This window comes from Dunckerocampus dactyliophorus, chromosome 16 (assembly GCF_027744805.1).
Source record: "Dunckerocampus dactyliophorus isolate RoL2022-P2 chromosome 16, RoL_Ddac_1.1, whole genome shotgun sequence".
Taxonomy (NCBI): Eukaryota; Metazoa; Chordata; class Actinopteri; order Syngnathiformes; family Syngnathidae; genus Dunckerocampus; species Dunckerocampus dactyliophorus.
In genome coordinates this window covers 8,124,567-8,143,711 of record NC_072834.1, presented here as the reverse complement: position 1 = coordinate 8,143,711, position 19,145 = coordinate 8,124,567, and the positions used below count along the sequence as shown (strand labels likewise).

Genomic DNA, 19,145 nt, shown 5'->3' with positions numbered 1-19,145 from the left:
CAGTTTTACAAAAAAGTGTACATTTTCGAAAGATTTTGAATTTTTTTCAGTATAAACATGATAGCATCATAATGGAGGGTAAAACTTCCCAGTGGAAGCAATTGTTAGCATTTATGCTCAAATTGAAATATATTGCATGTTGGACTACATAAATTCAGTGGTTTATTCTATGCCAGTTTTTGGGTGAATTAACTCACTAAAGAAACCTGAAGAAGAAAAATTATTAAAAATTAAAAAATTTATCATAAAAGGTCCAACCATTTATTAAAGTGTAAAAAAGTAAGAAGCAAAGCAAATAAATGATTTTATTTTTAATTCATATAGCAAAATGTTCAAACAAACAAGCTCAGTTGGCAATAACCTGATAATTATTTTACAATAATAATAATAATAGAGTAAAATTGACTTTTAATTTTTTTTATTTTTTTAATATATATAAAATAACATTAAGCAACACCCAATTTCCCTCATACATGCAACCATTACTGTGTACTGTAGGTAAAAATAAATAATATTCTGCTGCAGACAGATAAGGATGGAAGGATTAAACCAATGAATAGGATGCTTTCCTGCCAGGTAAAAAATACAATTCGTAATGTTTGCATCATTTTAATTAAATACAGCAAAATAAAAAAGAGATTATGTTCACAGCACGCACAAATGTATTTTCCGAGTGTGTACCTGCTGCAGCGCCCTTCACTAATTCACCTATTCAGCCGCGGCTTATGTGTGTGCCTCTAAACCACCCCAGCTTTCATTGAGTCGCTAGCCAGACACGGGTGGTCGTGGTGGTGTCGTCCAAACACGGCGACATTGTGGAGCACGACTGGCACCTCTCCAGGCCGTGAGGGTAGCAGGCCTGGCAGCGCAGCTCGCTGATGGACTCGTTGAAGCGGTTGGCCAGCATGGACAGCTTGCTGCCGTGACACAGTGAGCACGGGGCGAGGCCCGAGCCTCCGCAATGCTGGCAGCTGCCTGCCTTCTGGAGAACAAACACGGGGAGGAGCACTTTTTATAAAGTAATCGTAGAAGAAGAAGTAGTTGGACAATAGACAGGAAAGTTCAATAGGGTCACAAAGATGTACAAATAGAAACTTGATGTATTGTATGAGTTCTGGTTATGTTAGGACAAGATCCCTATTGATTTGAACTGGCATCCAAGGTACTTGGGGCAAGAAACCTATTGGTTTTGAGTGGTTAAAGATCAATCTATGCCGCTTGTCCTCACTAGGGTCACGGGGGTATGCTGTAGCCCAGGGGTCGGGAACCTTTTTGGCTAAGAGAGCCATAAAAGCCACATATTTTAAAATGGATTTCCTTGAGAGCCATATAATATTTTTTAACATTGAGTACAAGTAAATGTGGGCATTTTTAAGGAGGACCTCTAAAGTTATTCTTTTTATTAACATTGTTACACTGAAGCAATCCAATAATAAATAAATTACTTCTTACCATTAATGCGACTTCTGGTGCTGCGTGCTTTTGCACCGTACTCCGTATCTTTTTCTTTTTCCAGAATTAGCGATCTGACTATTTGATTTAAGGAAGGGAAGTTCATGCGAATAGGCTACCGCGAATAGGCTACCGCATTATCCAGTGATAATCGAATTTTGGTGTTTGACCCGGAAAATATTGGAAGGACAGCTGGCACTGGCTCTGGCCACCCGCATTGTGGTAGAAAATGGATGGATGGACTAAAATGCATAACAAAGTTTTATATTTTGAGTGTTATTTTTAACACTGTGATTTCTGTAATGTACATTAAAAGGTCAGCGAACAAAAAACCAAAAATACATTTTTATCGTTTTAAGACATGTTTGAGAGCCAGATGCAGGCATCAAAAGAGCCACATCTGGCTCCCGAGCCATAGGTTCCCTACCCCTGCTGTAGCCTATCCCAGCTGACTTTTTGTGCGAGAGGCATCCTAGACTGGTCACCAGCCAGTCGCAGGGCACATATCGACAAACAACCATTGAGGTTAAAGAAAAAGGTACAAAAAAATATGCTAGTATCTGAGGTTATCGCGACATTAAAACGTGACAAAATGTCTTGTTCAGAAAAAAAGGTCTCATGGGAACTACGCCTGGGACGATAATAACTTAATGAGTTAATCACACAGTAAATGAAAATGAACTTGATCATTTTGCCGGCCTCAATATATTGCCATGTGCATCCGTGTCTGTTTTCCTCATCTCTCGCCCCCATACAGGCAGGAAGAGAGTTCACTCTGTGCATTGGTTTCAGCACCTTGCCGCATTTATTCCATAGAACAACAGCATGAACGGCGTGAGCCCTCTTGTCAACATAGTCTTTTTTTCTCCTTGGGTGGAGGCCGGTAGCATAAACCCAGATTGCAGAAGTGTGTAACGTAGTAGAAATTAAATGAGTAAATTGCAATATATTGTTCTAATTTTTCAATATTTTTTTCATTGTACTGTTCTTAAAATCTCATCTCGTTCTAGTCGACCCAATCTCATGTCTAACCTCGTCTTGTGACACCCCTACTACTGTCACTTCTGGGCTGCTTTGTCTTACATCGTTCATGGTATTTTGGATTAAAATTGGAGCACGAGAGCTATTGGTTTTGAGTGGTACATCACAGACAACTGGGTCCAGAAATGGATTGAATCTGGAGCAAGAAACCTATTAACTTCAGTTTAAGCCTAGTGGTACTTTTTTCTAAGAGTGATGCCAAATTGGGATTTTATTCGACAGTTCTTGTCATCCGGTATAAAAAATGAAGCACGTGATACGACTTGTTTTCGGGCACATGTCTGCCATCATTTCTGCCTAATCAGTTCTGTTTCCAGCAGTTTTGTCAGTCAGGTCGTACAGCGCACTTTAACTTTTCTACTTGCCCCGAGGCTTGATGATTCCCCTGCATAATATGTCACGATAAGGATCCCGTATAGGCCACATTGTCTTCTTAACAAATGCGAAAAGTCTGCAAACACTGTGCTCTGTGCTAGGAACACAAAAGAAGATTAACCACTGGACTTTTGTGCAGGCGAGACAAAGAGGAGAGAGGGAAGGGATTGCCAATTTCTAGAAAGAAAAAAAAAAACAGCTGAACTTTCGTTTTTCTGCTTGTGAGTGGGAGGGGAGTGCTGCAAAGAAACATTTGAAGGAAAGTAGGGGTGAGAATAAGCACCCCTGTGTGAGCACTTTGACATTACAGTATATAATACAGCGGCACACAGTTTGTAATCTCTTTAGAGGGAACAGTGGAGGATGTGTAGGGTGCGACCGAGGAGAGCCATCAACAAAAAACAGGGTAATAAATACTTCTACCACCATAGCGAGAATACTTTTGGACAAGGATCATTACCTCGGTGTGTGTCATCTGTTTCTGATCTCCCTCCTGTGTACAAAGAGCTTTAGTTGGCCTCCTGCTCCCACGCTCACGAGCCTGCAGGGAGCCCTCCGAGGCCACAGGGGGCACTGTGTAGTGGCGCAACATTTCAGCCTTCTTCATAGGTGCTCGTATAATGCGCAGGTTGCTGGTGTAGATGATGATCTTTCCGAAGTCCAACACCGACGACTGAGGAGGAACCAGAATAAAGGGAATAATCATCTTTATATTTCATACAGAGCAGTAATTTCAGACCCTAGTTTGCTATTCAAACATATATGGTTTGTGTTTTTATAAAAAGGACGGAGAAACATATTTTTGTCTGGGGTTTTTTATTCACAATTCAATTTCACTGGAGCAGCAGCGATATGACTTTTTAAAATGGGGCATTTATGATTGAGCCCTTGGAACTCTGCCTAGCAACAAGCTGCTGGGCAAACGTGACGTGACCAGTTGCAACAACCTGCATAGCAACAACTTTCTGGATAAGAGTATTATTGTATTTCCAGTGTGTAAACCGTTACTTTTTTCTCACGCTTTGAACACTGTGGCTTGTAAAGTGACACAACTAATTTATGGCGAAAAGAACAAAAAATCCAATATGACCAATGAGTTTTGAAGGGCTGGACTACTGTGTTATAAAGACGACAGCTAATGCTAAAGGGCTAATTTGCCTCGAGACGAAAGCGACACAGAGAGCGACAACAAAAGAGAGAGAGACTGACAAAGTGTGTGATGAACAAATCATAAGGCTGTTCAATTCTGAGACTGAAGAAGACAACTTTCGTGTTTTTAGTCCCCAGCAGGAGGATGAAGGTGGTGATGAATTACTTTTCTGCTACGCTACTGTTTAACTGGCCGTGTTTGCGACATGAAAACCTGCAGCTTATAGACCGTTGTAGTCTACAAAACTTTTCAATTTAGTGGGTGCGGCTTATATACTGATGCGCTCTACAGTCTGGAAATAATGGTGCTTAAATAATACAAAAAAGTTAAACTGTTAACATGCTGTATTTTGAAAAATGCTTATAAAATAAAAATCAAAATACAATGATTTCTAATTTGTACCATTTAATAATGATTTTCAAACAATTAATTTAATAAAAAAATAGATACAAATCCATGACATCAAATCTACTTGTAATAAGAGAAAAAAAATAAATAATACTAACATTTTTGTAATATATTTTGAATATTTAATTGAATATAATAATTATTATTATTAATTTAATACATAAAAGAGGAATATAATGATTTAGTTTAATGAAAAACTTAATTAAAATGATTGATTTACTAAACAATATATACCATTGTATGTAATCCAATCTACTTGTAATAATAGAAAAAGTACATAAAATATGATAGTGATATATATATATATACAGACTGTATTTTTTATTACATTACCAGTGTAGACAACACTTTTTGTTGCTTATCGCTCACATTTATTTCATCTTTATCTGCTATGTTGCAGATACGCCACAATTTCCATTTTTTCCATGTATTTCCATTTTTCCAACATGTAGATCGTGTATTGCAATCTGCTAAGGAGTATTGTGTTTTTTATTGTGTTCAGGAATGTGAGGGACAAGAGGGAGCAGCCAAAGTCTGTGAACCCTAAACGCCCTCCAGAAGAAATACAACGGCATCCTTAAATCCGCATCGCTGTCTTTTGCTGATAAACGTGATAACTTTCTGTGTGGCGTCGGAGACGGCGCGCGGCTTTGTGAGAGGAAATGAAGCTGACACTAAGCCAGCGGGTGTAGTGGTTGACCTCCCTCTAATGAAGCCGCTGTCACTGAAGTGCCGACGTCCTGTCACATGGACAATTTGCTTCTTGTTGTTGTGTTTGCCTGTTAATTGTTTGCACCCAAAGTTGATTTTATAGCTTTACATTTCTATTTGAAGTCTCATTTATCGCCCTGGTCTGTAAGCGTCTTTAGGAAACACGACAGCAGATAATAGTGTTCATTGTGTTGTGTCTGTTTAAAGCAATTCTAAGTGGGACTGAAAGCTAGGAATTGATATAGAGAGACTGTTATGATTCCTTTCTACAAGGGATGCTCCAATCAGGGTTTTTAGTATGCTGCCGATTCCGATACCATATCATCCAGGAGTGAGATCGGCCGATACCGATCACATGGATTAATATTATGATTAATAATACAAGCACATGTTGAATAATTTATGTATTCATTCAAAATATATTGAAAATAAAATAATAAATATTGAACAATCATTTTGTTGGCCAGGAAATGTATTTTATTGTATTTATTGTATACTTAAACAATACAAAATTATTATTAATTATTAAATATAAACTAACAAAAAATGTAAATAAATGTAGTTTAATCAAACTTTGAATTGGTATTAATAATAATTATTGATCATCTTAAAATAAATATAAAATAACCATAAAATAGAATAATGTATAAATAATATATCATATATAAATATAATAATAAATAACTATATAATCATAATATATAATTATTATAATTATTTGTTAATTTTGTCAATACACTCACAGTATTAGGTACGCCTCCAACGTAATGTGTTCCAGTATGCTTGTCGAGCTTTGATTGTTTCAAAACAAGCCCACAAAAAGCCAGAGAAAAAAGAAATTGTGCGTAAAAATAATGTCTCTCAAACCCTCTGAAACGTCTGACACACTTATATTAATATATATATATTAAATAATGCTAAAAATAGAAATGAATTATACCAGTTAGGCTTCAGTGAATAATTAAATAATGACTTTATCCATGTAATTATTAATTAATTTAAATATTAATACAAATATCAGATAAAAAATTTTAAAAAATAATATACAAATAAATATATGATATATACCTTCCTTATAATTGTATTTGCATATACCTGTATAACTTTACAACACAGTCCATTCTGGGATGGTGGCCAGCTTGCAATTGTTTCATCTTGTTGAAACAACCCCATAAAAAGTCAAGGAAAAAGTCAAATGCACATACTGATGAACTCTTACGCATGGACGTCTCACTGTAAAAAAATTTTTAAAAAAGCGCACATCCAGACTTTATCCTTTCATGCTTGCTGAGCTAAGATCTCATGGGATTTGGTGAGGTCTCGTGTGATTTCACGCATGATGAAAGTTTTATGCTATTTTTATGCACGGATTTACTGGAACTTTGGGTTACATTACCAAATCGTGCAAGCTCTGAGTCATTACTTTTAATGTTACGGGTTTCTGAGTAAAGAATAATCAAACTATGTGCACGTTTGAATGAATTCATGTCACCACTCCACTACGCCGTTTAGCTGCAAAGCTTACGTTGGTGTCACCATCTGTTTGGCGGTTTTGGCCCACAGCAGCCGTGTAGCCTCCTGTTCCTCTGTACACGTTTATTCTCTGGGCAATGAGCCCTGTTGGAGCATCGACACCTGGACACACAACAAAACATCTTGTCACGCTAGAGTGAGAACCTGGACTGCAGATTGCTTGGTCCGCTCACCCCCAAAACGGCACATATGCCGCATAAGTAGTCAAGGGCAACAGCCATCCTCATTTACTTTTTAAATAACAAGCCGCTTTTACACCGCCTGTAAAACCGGGCATTTTTCTGACTTATTTCCATGTCCTGTTCTGTACAGATGCTACTGAATGCGGGAACAAAGTTGACCCGGCTATTTTCCACCTTCTGAGGTAGAATCAGAGCTGTAACAGAGGCGGGACAACACCTGTGTGTAAGGGAACGTGGTAATGTCAAGTTTAACACCTGACACTCACTTCTCCTGCCCTGTTGTGTTGAAAGCGATTGTCACTCTTCAACAGATATTTTATATAGGGTGATAAATGCTGGACTCTATCGTTATGGCTATTCTGCGGCATCTCTGTGTGAAAGGCTACAGTCGCCATTCCACCTTAGGCCTTCAAGAAGCCCCATATTAGCCAGTTTAGCACCCCAGCTAACAAACGTGTACAATGTATGTTGAATATAAACACTTTAAGTGGAAAATTCCAGCAATTTTCAAAGAATTCTTCGAGTGCTTAAATGTGCGCAACTTAAATGTGATACATTATTTGTGGGAATTAAAGGGAAGAATCTGGAAATGTCAATAACTGTAAACGACTGCACTTCAATATAGCTAAGAAAATAATACAAATAAATGAACATTTTGTAAATTAGCAAACATTTCCAGTTAATTGTCATTCATTTCCAGGAAAATTGTTCAATTTCCCAAGTTTCCAAAAGTCCTCCGCTATGATTTCCATAGTATTGGACAAGAATAGACTAGAAATTCTCAAAATTGTAAGTTAGGCCGCTTGTATGGGGTTGAGGAAAGCATACAAATTGCAACGTATGAAGATTTCTGCTGCATATTAAAAGATAAATGTACATTTACATGTACATTTACTTTACTTAACATAAGACACAGTAAATGCTGTTATTTATAGGGATGAACAAAAATCAACGGGAAATGTGCACAACTGCATGTTTGTCTATTACAGAAAAATGAAGGAAAATATTCACTTTGTATAAATTACCAAGCAATTTCCAACTAATTCTCATTCAAAAGTCAGTTCAACTTCCCATGGAAAATTGTGAAAAACAGTTCTTCTCTTTTATAATCATTATTATAAACATGTTCATTTGATAATTTATTGACTATTTCTGCTATAACAAGTAAAAAAAACTGTGAATGTACCTTTTTACAGAAAATTTGTTACGAACAGTATAATATTACTATGAGTAGTGATGTCATTACTGAGGTAGTCAAATACTAACATACACTTTATTTATTCTTATTTTTGATTGACACTGCCAGCTATTAATTTAACAATGTTTAGGATTGGCTTTAACTGGCATTAACAGCTGTGGCTGTAGGCAACCTCCTGATGTAGTGTTTATTCTCTTCACAAGATGGCAGCAGGTGGATTTTTGAAGTACCATGCCACTGTTATATACAGTCGTCCCTCACATTGCGGTTCAAATTTCGCGGGTTCACTCTATCACGTTTAAAAAAATATATATGCGTATTTATTCATAAGTCATGTTGTTTTGTGGTTGAATACGACCTATTATTAGTAAAAAAATTTGCATATTTAAGCAAATGTTATGTATTTTTTGCCTAAATTCATCATTTTCAAGCATAGAAATGGGTAAATTAAGTCAAATACAAATATAACAAATTCAGAAGACGCATTCAAAAAGGTGATGCTATGTAGTATTCTACACTGGTCACTAGGTGTCAGTAATATTCCTGTAATGTTGGTGAAGTGCACAAGCACCAGACTGGCTTTTATTGCAGGTTTTCATTATCACACAACAGGCACAGTCATAATAACATAGTATATTAACATAATAATAATAACACAGACTGCTGTTGCAGCTCGAGTCTTATATATGTCTTAAATGGCTCAGTTAATGTTTTTATTATTTTTTTTAGATACTATATTAGGTAATAAGAGTGTAAAATGACTATAGGGGTGTTATTTCACATCTAGAGGCCTCTAATAATGTTAAAAACTGTATTTAGAGGGTTGTAAACAGGTTTTCTATGCTCGAACTTCAAAAATATTAGATGTCAAATAAGGAATCCGTGGTTGGGTCTGGAACCAATGAACCGCGATAAAACTGCACTGTGCCATAATAAGATGCGTTCCAAATATAGTTGTTACCAAATTTGGCCTCATGAAAGAGACAAAATATTAGGCACAGTGTGCAGTATGGCTGAAGAAGTGTGGCTAACGTAGCATGTATGCACTGTACATCATATGTGGCTCCTGAATGTCCATGCTGTCATTACTATGAAGGCAATACAGTTTCATTCATGCAACGAGCACAGGAAAAAAAAAAGCTATGCAATGACCTCTGCTGCTCCCAGCCAAGTCAGAGGCCCTCCTAATCAGCAAACCTGAGTGCATGCATCCATATTACATGTTGCGGTAACGGTAGCAACCTACCCAGCTGGTCCGACAAAGGCTGGTCAAAGCCGCAGAGTTGCTCCATCTCCAGGTGGCCAGGTTGTGCCATCTTTCCGCCGAGGAAGCTGTGCGGGTATTTCTCCTCAGGGCTATCTAGCTCCTGCCCATCCTCGTACACGTGCTTCAGCACACGGCCGCTGTAAGACGACGCCAGCTTGAATCTCACCTGGTGGTTGAGGAGCGGGATGGGCGTTAAATGTTTGGAGCTGGTAGGATTCAAAGTGATTCATGGTTGCTTGGTAGTTGAAAGGGAATGGTTTGATCTACATTATACGCATAATAATCAAAGCATGCACAGCTTTCATGTGCCCATTTGATCCATCCCGTCATGCAACTTTGAACACATAAAACAACTCCACAAAAAAAGTCGTTTAGGATCTGAAGATTTTCTGATTTACACATGTGTTAGAGATGGCTAACATTAAATGATAGAAGTACTGTTGCGTGACAACCTTTAGAAGAACTGTAGAATTAAACAATAGAGGCACTGTTGCTTGAACTTTGCACCGACAGGTTGCTTGACAACCTTATCTGCTTGCTGCGGCTTGCTTCACTTAGAACACACACACACTCACTCTAGACCGACATGAGCTGGAACCATAGAAGCAGACAGATAGCCACCCCACTGATCCACGTAGGGGAGCGGTCACACCCCTGCAAGGGTGTGACCCGAGTATAGGTCATGGAGCAGTTACTTCCTAGTTTTGAGGCTGTTCGTCTCTTAAAGTGTTGGGCGGAACGCCTTGGCGCTGAGCTTTGTAATATCTTCCAGGGTGTTCACTAAAAGATTGAAAACTCAGAAACTGCGGTCCGTCTCATCTCTCTTTCTCTCTACGCGGGAACAAAGAGCCTGGTCGTTTCACATGCCAACCAATAAGTGGCGCTACCCGACTTCTCCTCAAGCAAATCACAGCTTTTCTTCCCGTCACGTACTCACCCGCCAGCATATGGAGCATTTGTTTAATCGTTGGGCCGTATTTTCTTTCAAAAATATGGTTACACATCACAGCATATCATAGCATTTACCAGATGCTCATCACTCTAATGGGGAGGGTGCTATTGAGAGGGTTTTGCTGGGATTGTGCCAATTTTGTGATGGGGGGGTGAGGATCAAAACAGACACTGGACTGGTAGAATAGACCTAGTGTGTTGCTACTTTCACCTTCGATGTTTTTGATCTGAACATTTGCATGAAGGAATGCTAACCAATTGATCGACAAGCATTCTTGGCCTTGTGAGGCATTTGCAGACGCTCCCTTAGTTACGTACCTTTCTCGGCTTGGCGCCTTCATGCCGTTGACTCTTTTTCCTCTGTGGTTCCTCCATGACGGCTGATAAGAAGCAGAGAGCAAGTCAGTCCATCCGCTGAGAGCTGCCGTGATGAACTGCAATAGCCACAGAACACAGTGGGGAACGAGAGCCCTGCTGAAGAGCAGTGAGTAAGAAGGTGGGTGGATGGAGCCCTTCTTCTTATTCTTGTGTGTGTATATATATATATATATATATATATACACGTGTGTGTGTGTGCCCTGCCTCCTGAGCTTAACAATGGCAGCCATTGGCCCACTTTTATTGGTAAGCACGTTGAATTATTCACACCTGGATCGAGTTACAAAAGGGCAGAGTGGAAACCAGAAGCCCTGTCATTATTAAACAATAATGATGACTGCGAGAATAGAGGCTATAGTGTCAAAGCTACTGTTTGTGAGCGCGTGTGCGTGTGTGTGTATGTATGACGTGGTGTGTATGCATCTGTGTGAGACAAAAGTAGACAGCCTGTCAACTGAATGGGGCAGAGTGTGTCAGCGTTGAATTGTAAATAACGCATTGTATACAACTGAATGTTGAACTTTATTCATGATTTGGAAGGCATGAGAAAATGGGAAGGGAAATGTAGCTCTGATTGACCACAGGGTCATTTGTTAACAGGTATATTGCACAGCACAGCATCAACAGAACCAATGTTGTAACAGCAGGAAGGAGCAAATTGCTCAGCCAGCATTGCTGATGAGTCCATTCCAAACAACAGCACGGCATGAGTTGAGGAGCAACATTTCAAAGCACATGCAGAGGTAGATAAAGCTGCTGGTTGATGAACACTCATAGTTCTTCAACTGCAGCTACTGCCATCTAGTGGAGATAATTTAAAAAAAAACTGCATCAGGAGGTTGCCTACAGCCACAGTGGTTGGCATTTGGAAACCATACAACCGGGCCCTATAGGAGACTGCAGTTAACTTTATAGACGTTAATTTAAGCATTTACCGTATTATGTGTTGTCTTAGTAGTGTTTCTATTATTTTTTCTTTTATGAGGCTACTTGATAAAAATGTAAAAAATGAAATAAAATAATACATAGAAATATGAAATAAATACAATTTAAACATAACCCCTACAAAAGAAATACTAAATGTACTTCATTTGTATGGAAAATGGTTCCACACAATTGTATTATGTTTAAACCTGTTATGTTTAACGTTAATGTTAATTGCGCTTGACTATAACATACAATTGGATGCAACCAACCTGAAAATGTTTACCTGTCTTGATGATGCAGTCCATTACTACGAGCCGATGGGTTAAAATAAAAATGTGTAAAAAAGGCACATTTTTGCGAGAGCTCGCAAAACTTTTGCGACAGAACGTAAAATCTTTGGAGAGGTCTCGCAAACGTTTTGCATTATCTCGCAAAACTATGTGAAGCTACAGGACACGCCTGCCTCCACTTAGCGAAAATCGGGCGGAAATGCATCATTTCATTTCCATCTTCAGCATTTGCGCAAACCTTACTGCACAACTGTAGAGGTATAAAGTGATACTGTAACTATAGGAACAGGTTTTCAATTCTGTGATGGTTACTTGGCTTGTCTTTTGAAAATAAAATGCTAACACCCGGTCTTGGGTAGTGTTGCTGGAAACACATCTCTTTGAGTACTGGTACTCAAAAGGAAATACAGTATATTGATTGTACTGCTCGTCAGTCATATCAGAAACTCAGCGAATGTGTTGCTCTTAATTTGAAGTTTCAACGCAAACAGCCGCGACTAGCTGATCTTGACACAAAGGGTAGCTCACATATTTTTGACAGTAGGCGTGAAGGGGTGAAAGTATCTCATCTAATTCCTGATCAAAGTGTCACGTTGGGGTTCAACAGCTGATAACACCCACTGAATCTGTGAAATGTGTGTCGTTAGTGTAACAACAAGAGCATGACTTCCTGTTATGGCGGAAGTAGCGTCAGATAGTTTAGGAAGTTTTGCAACATAACACAATACTTTATTGCGTTCCCCCGCAAAAAGTTTTGAGAGCTCTTGCAATTTTTTTTTTTTTTATTATTATTTCTCAGGGGCTTCGTACGTTACCGCTATTGTTTGTTTCCTGCTTGGCCCAGCCTTGCCCCTCCTTGTGTCAGCCAATCAGAGCCTTGCTTGCCCTTCTGTACTACCCACTTGTATCATTTGCTCGACTCATTAAAGAACATTAAATGAAATTCCCAATAACTACTGTTTGGATTTGTGGAAACTATTAATACATTTAGCACGAGTATTTTTGTCAACATTCGAAATTAATCTCCTTTTGTCTCTGTGTCCATTCTGTGTTTGTGTACTTTCACTGTGCATGAGTAAATCCTACAATGGCAAAAAAAAAAAAGGTGAACCTCTCAGCTCAATGACACCCGCTGTGCTATTTTGGATGTATTCTCAAGGGGAGCACAGAAGAGTGCGGTACAGTTCTACATCACTGCAATAACAAAACTATTGTTCTATTAATAGTTCTCTGGAAGTGTCAATCCAAACAGGCTATTATAAGCTTCGTAAAGCTGTAATTTTTAGCAACGCCAAAAAAAAAAAAACACACTCTCTGTGCATCAAACTTTACTTCTACTTTTCCCACTCGGGCTCTGCCTGCAGGCGGCTTTGTGACAGGAAGGAGGAATATGAGCGGGTAGACAGGGCAGGGGGAGGGGGAGGAGGAGATGAAAAGACAGATGGAAGCAAGGGGGAGAAAAATGAGATGGATGAGACTACGAGGGCAACCAAGGAGAGATACAGAGAGGAGTGATGGACTGCTGATGGATGCGAGAGAACGACCATATGTATCTGAAATCATGTCTGGAGACACCCGGACTGAAGGCTGCGTGAGGGGAAATAGAAGATTAAATGAATAGTTTCACTGGCTGGATGTATTTGTGTTAGCTTCTATTCCTGTTCACGCTAACGGCGGTGCTATCTATGCCCGACTTTTGGCAACACAGCACAAGCCTGTGGTTTCAACATACCGAACCCCAGTTCCGACTTTCGAGAAATGACACTAGACGTGACAAAGTATTTCTACGTAGGTCAGTGGTTTTGAAACTGTGGCTTTTTCATCCCACGATATAGTCGTCCCTCGCTATATCACGGTGCGAATATCGCTCCCTCGCTATATTGCAGTTTAAAAAACAATTATTCACTCATTCGATACCAAACACATATTTATATGTTTTCATAATCCCGTAGGCCCGATCCCAACAATGTATTTATACGTCTTTTACGTTGTTTGGCGCAAGAGGCCAAAAGAGGTGATGATGCAACTCTCCACTAATGCATTTCACTTCAGAGCACTTTAAGCCATTAAAACAGCCACCAGGTGGCACAAGTGCATTTGAGAAGAGGCAGGGATCATGTTAACGGACAAATCACACATGACAGGAAGGAGGAAGTGAGAGAGCATGCCGTGAAGGAGTCTAGCGTGCAGGTTACGTATTGTATGGAAATTTGAACGCATGCACGTGCGCGCGTGCACGCGTGCACACACATGCCCACGCATAGTTCAGTTCCAAATGTGAAAATTGCAAACAGTTCATGGTGTTTTGTAAATAAATTGTTATTTTAATGTAAAACAACCCCTTTTTTGTGTTGTTTATTTTGGTATAGTAGTTTAGATTTTTAAATATTTCTGTCAAAGTGTAAGTGAAGCTTGAAATGTATCTTTTCACAAAAAACTGTTTTTCTCCCTTTTCTAGTCGGAAACTGATATTTTCCTGAAACTTACCTGTGTTCTACTGCTGATTACTAAAGAACGGAAAAAGGTACAAACGAATGAAAGACGGGAATCTGTTGGTAGGTTCCATGTTTATATAGCCACAGAACACCATATTCTGTGTGCCTTGAAGGAACAGTCAAAATTGTCTAAAATGGGATTGTCTTTTGAAAAATGGCTGTGATTGAAAGAGTTAATAAATGATCACTGTATTGTGGTTGACTATGGCCTAATATTAGTCAAAAAATATAGAAAGACAAGTTATATGTAGTATTCTGTTCACTAGACATTAGTGATATTATGAGACATGATGTTAGATTCCATTACCTTTCACACTGCATAGAGAGCCAGCAGAACCGAGCCAACATGCCATGGCTGAGACGGACGTGCCATGGCTGAGATCCAGTGAAAAAAAAGGTTCTCCTTTCATTCTGAGTTGTAGTGATACGTTTTGGACTTCTTTGTGTTTCTTCCCCACTCAGTTTAAAACACTTTAAGTTTAGAATAAGCAAATTGGAGAGGCTAACTAGTTAGCTCGGTAGCTTGCTATGCTAGCGGCGGCAGTCACTTATGTCTTAGTGGTGCTCTGATCATGTTAAAACCCGTGTTTAAAAAGTCAAAAAGTTTTTCTATGCTCTAACTATGAAAATATTCTGTTTATTAATATTGAATCCTACTTTACGCAGTTCAGCTGAGGGATGACTGTATACCTTGAAACCGGGAACAAGGCCCATGGCTAGTCCTCGACTGCATCTCCATCGAACCATTGTGTTGAAAAAGCTATTATAGGCTGTGAAAGTAGGTGATCCAGGTTTGCCATGGCAATGACAGAACCACTGCTCTACTTGTGCCTCATGTGAGATTTTTTTAGTCCTGAAGATAAAGTGGAGAGGCTACGAGAGGTCTCGCTACTTGTTTCTGCATGGACTGAAAAATCTAATGTGACCACTAGCCTTCAGCTAATTACTGTATAATAAGCCTGAAATGTGCCTTAGCAAGCTTATCGTTCTATCATTATGATTGACATATTAATTAAGAAAATGAAGTTGAAATGTTCCCTTTAAAAAGTTGCTGCGGTGGAACAGATTTCCCTTTGAATGACAATCTATTTATTTTTTAATCAAATTTATATAATACTTTATTATGTAAACGCGATGATTTATTATTACCTCCAACAAGTGTGACAGCGCAAAAGCCAGAGGTATTTTTTGGATTGCCGTTTGTTGGATTGTTAGCAAGGTTATGCAAAAAAAATCAAAAATTATCAAGATACTTCGTAGAAGTGTGGGACATGTCATTGACATGTCATTGAAAATGCTTTGGAAGACAAGCTAGCATACATTTTATAAACATACGACAAATGGTCAACAACTTATGGCCATTTAATTGGTAAGTCCCGCCCCTTTTTGGATGTTGGCGGCCATGTTTTTCAAATTTTGCTTGTCAGTCCCCTACAGGTGTATACCAAATTCTGTGGTGATAAGGCCAAACACCCTAAAGTTACAGTGGATGTTGTTATAAAGCGCATTGAAGTTGTGTGGGAAATTTCAAGTCAAATCCACTTATGGGGTTTAATACCAGCGCCACCGTGAGGTGTATTTGTCAGAAAAGTAAAAGCACTGGCAACACAGTAAGGATGCATGCTATGACACATTTTCACCCTTTTGTGTGCAGCGGTTCAGGAGTAGAAGAGTGATCTTACATAAACAGTCACATAAAAAGAAAACTGACGACATCTAATTAAAAGGAATTCTTTATGACATATTTAAATAGTTGTGACATGAGATGTGAACAATATTTACCATAGGCAAATCAATGATGTATATTTCTTTGAATCAAAGATTGTTTCGCAAAGCAGTGATTCACATGCGAAAAATATTCATCTTTCGCTGTGAGTGTGTGTTACAGAAACATTTTACATTCTGAGCCTGCCAGGATGTTTATTTCATCCAAGCTAACTCCCCAGATAAGGTACCCTCTATGAGAGAGAGCAAAATTGATGGATTATACCATTACCCAGAAAGAGGTTTCTGCATGAGCCTAAATTTGTAATATTTATGACCTTGGGTGCTCAAAACATATTGCCAAAAGTTTGTATTGTACTATTATGCTTTGTTTTCCAACTGTCAATCACTAAACACCAACTGGGGGAAATGGGACTTTTTCCTTCGGGCAACAGCAATAAGAAGTGAACAGAAAGAGTGGAAGTAGGAATACACAAAATCAGGCACAGTTGGACAGGACACAAGAGGATTGGTGGAAAAACAAGGGGCGTGGCAGACACAGGCAGAAAAACAGGGTGATCTTATAGAGGTATAAGGGAGTGACACAAGTCCATCTGTTTTCGATTTGTCTAACTTTCCGTTCATGCATGCGTGTGATGATCTGTCCGGTGTCCATCTATTCGCCTGTCTTATCAATCTGTTCTTCCATTTATTTCTAAACAAATGTTTGTTCGATCCTTAAGTCCATCCAATGATTACTGTGTCTGTTCATCAATCAATCTGTCCATCCATCCATCAATTTATCTGTTTTTAGTCTCTCTGTCCATCTAATCTGTCATACAACATATCTCCTGATCTACATCAGTCAATCCTGCTGTCTAATGAGCTGTCCGTCCAACCATCCATCCACCCATCCATCCTTCCATCCATCCATCCATCCATCCATGTGTCGTAGGTTTGTCTGTCCATCCGTCTGTCTCTCAATCTGTCTGTAAGTCCATCTGTCCATTTAACCGTAAATCAACCAATCGGTCCATCCATCCATCCATTGATCTGTTTTTTCATACAGCCAAACTAATCTGTCATGCAAACAAATCATCTGACTATCTTTCCATCCATCAATCCCTCCGTCGAATGAGCTACCTGCCTGTTTGTCTCGAATCTGTCTGTCCATCCATCTTCCCATTCAACCAAACAATTAATCAACCTGTCCGTCACTGTAGTGTTTTTTAGTCCCTCCGTCTATCTAGCCATCTAATGATATGCTCATCCATCATACAATCAGGTCTATGATTTATCTGTCCATTCATCACTTGGTCAGTCAATCTGTCAGTCCATCTCTGGATCTATCTGTCTTTCGATCCACCCCCACTATCTATCTGTCCTTCCATCCATCCATTCAATCAATCTGTATGCTTAATCCGTCTATCTGCCAATGTGTCTCTTTGTCCATCAGTCAATGGGTCTCATGATCAGTCTTTTTGTTTGTCTTGTTTTTGCTGTTTATGAAACTTTGTGGAAGGAAGGCACATGGGGGGGAAAAAAGGTCCTCATTCATTCATTTTTCACCAAGTCACTTTGGAAGAGTCCATCCATTTGTAACATCTTAAGTCATCCTATCGACCAGGAAGTAAACAAACTAAGAAGTAAACACATGTATTTGTACTTCTGTTAACCGGTTTAGCCTTTCCAAGGTTGGATGCCCCTGTGTGTGAAAGGCCTGATCCAAACAAATGATCCATTCAGTGAACAAGTCTTAAGACTCTAAAAATAAACATAGAACCATGTGGCCTTGTCTCCCTTTCAAAGACAAGCCAGGCTGCGATCATGCATGCGTGTCCAATCTAGAGCGCGAACATCTTCAGAGGATAACACGTCACTCAAAGACAGACTGAAACAGAGTCGACTGGTGGCGGTGAACCAATATGCACCAAGCCGACGTTTGACCATACGATGAAACATGCGGTCAACACGGAAAAAGGTCACTCGAATCAAGCATGTAATTAGGGATGAAGATGGAGAACACTTCACATGTGCTCACCATGCAGACCAGTGAGAGGGCGAATAGAATATTCTAGATAAGAGACAGACTGACACTTTGTTGTGTTCACAATAAGCCACGGACTCAGTGAGAAAATGGATCCAATTACGGAGCATTGTCTATGTTGGCAGCAAATACTTTGTCGGAGGCACGAGCATGACGGCAACACTACCAGTTTGCATAAGACCCAATACATGAGACACGATAAGGGTTTAGTAGCAAATTGTACAAAATATTAAGCATGGGGTGTCCTCATTTTTGTAAAAAGTGTAGAAGACATTTGCTTTGGAAGACACGCTTACATATGGATATCCTCAAAGTCTTATAATCATTAAACAAATTGGCACTTGGTTGCTAAGCCCTGCCCTATGTCTATTTGTATGTGATTCCTGTTGCAATGCATATTGTTACTCACGTGACCGGATATGACGTGTACACCTGTGGCACATCTGCACGCGCTGCATGAGGTCACGGCTGGTGAATAACGACAATCGACATCCTGGCGAAGTCTTTTAATAAGCGTCATTAAGGAAAAAACAACAACAATATATTACACAAGTACGGTTATTGACCATTTATGTTCATAAATTGAAAAAGAAATAAATAAATATCATGGCATATGACATCGCAGAAGCCCTGTCTTACAGAATTGCAAGTGGAGGAAGTGCCGTAGGTCTCGTGAATGTGCAGATCATCAATCATCTTTCTGTTATGAATCTAGCTGGCGCATAGTTCTTGCAGTCTTCATACAAAGCCCACATGGAACGCAAAGTCGGTACCTTTATTGGAAGTTTGACGGACGTTGGTCTTACAACTCACGTGCTTTGGCTGTACGAATGAAGCGACGGCCTTACGTCTGAGTAGCCTTCGATTTTGTGTCCGATTTCGACTTACGGTTTGTACGTCGGGTGCGCTGAGATCTTACTCCTTCATGGTCACCAGAACTACATTCGCCATGAACAAAAACAAAAAAAACGCAGATGGTATCAGAACAACATCTGAAGCAGTTCAGAATCAATACACAATCAATATTCATCTAATA

The 19,145-nt window shown here is 39.3% G+C and overlaps 1 protein-coding gene across 4 annotated transcripts in view; it reads right to left on the bottom strand.

Annotated features, from left to right (window-relative positions):
• Positions 1 to 348: 348 nt before the first annotated feature.
• The window catches only part of LOC129169458 (glutaredoxin domain-containing cysteine-rich protein 2), a 29,139-nt gene continuing 10,342 nt past the window's right edge, over positions 349 to 19,145 (bottom strand). For 2 of the 4 annotated variants that reach the window (XM_054755878.1, XM_054755879.1), the window contains 7 exons: positions 18,749 to 19,047; positions 18,519 to 18,612; positions 10,587 to 10,648; positions 9,297 to 9,483; positions 6,663 to 6,772; positions 3,329 to 3,541; positions 349 to 982 (listed from right to left, as the gene is read on the bottom strand). In XM_054755878.1, coding sequence (XP_054611853.1) covers positions 755 to 982; positions 3,329 to 3,541; positions 6,663 to 6,772; positions 9,297 to 9,483; positions 10,587 to 10,648; positions 18,519 to 18,612; positions 18,749 to 18,805 — 951 coding nt within the window. In that variant the 5' untranslated portion in view covers positions 18,806 to 19,047 and the 3' untranslated portion in view covers positions 349 to 754. The remainder of the gene's footprint in view (positions 983 to 3,328; positions 3,542 to 6,662; positions 6,773 to 9,296; positions 9,484 to 10,586; positions 10,649 to 18,518; positions 18,613 to 18,748; positions 19,048 to 19,145) is intronic. The other 2 variants (XM_054755880.1, XM_054755882.1) reach the window with 2 other exon arrangements.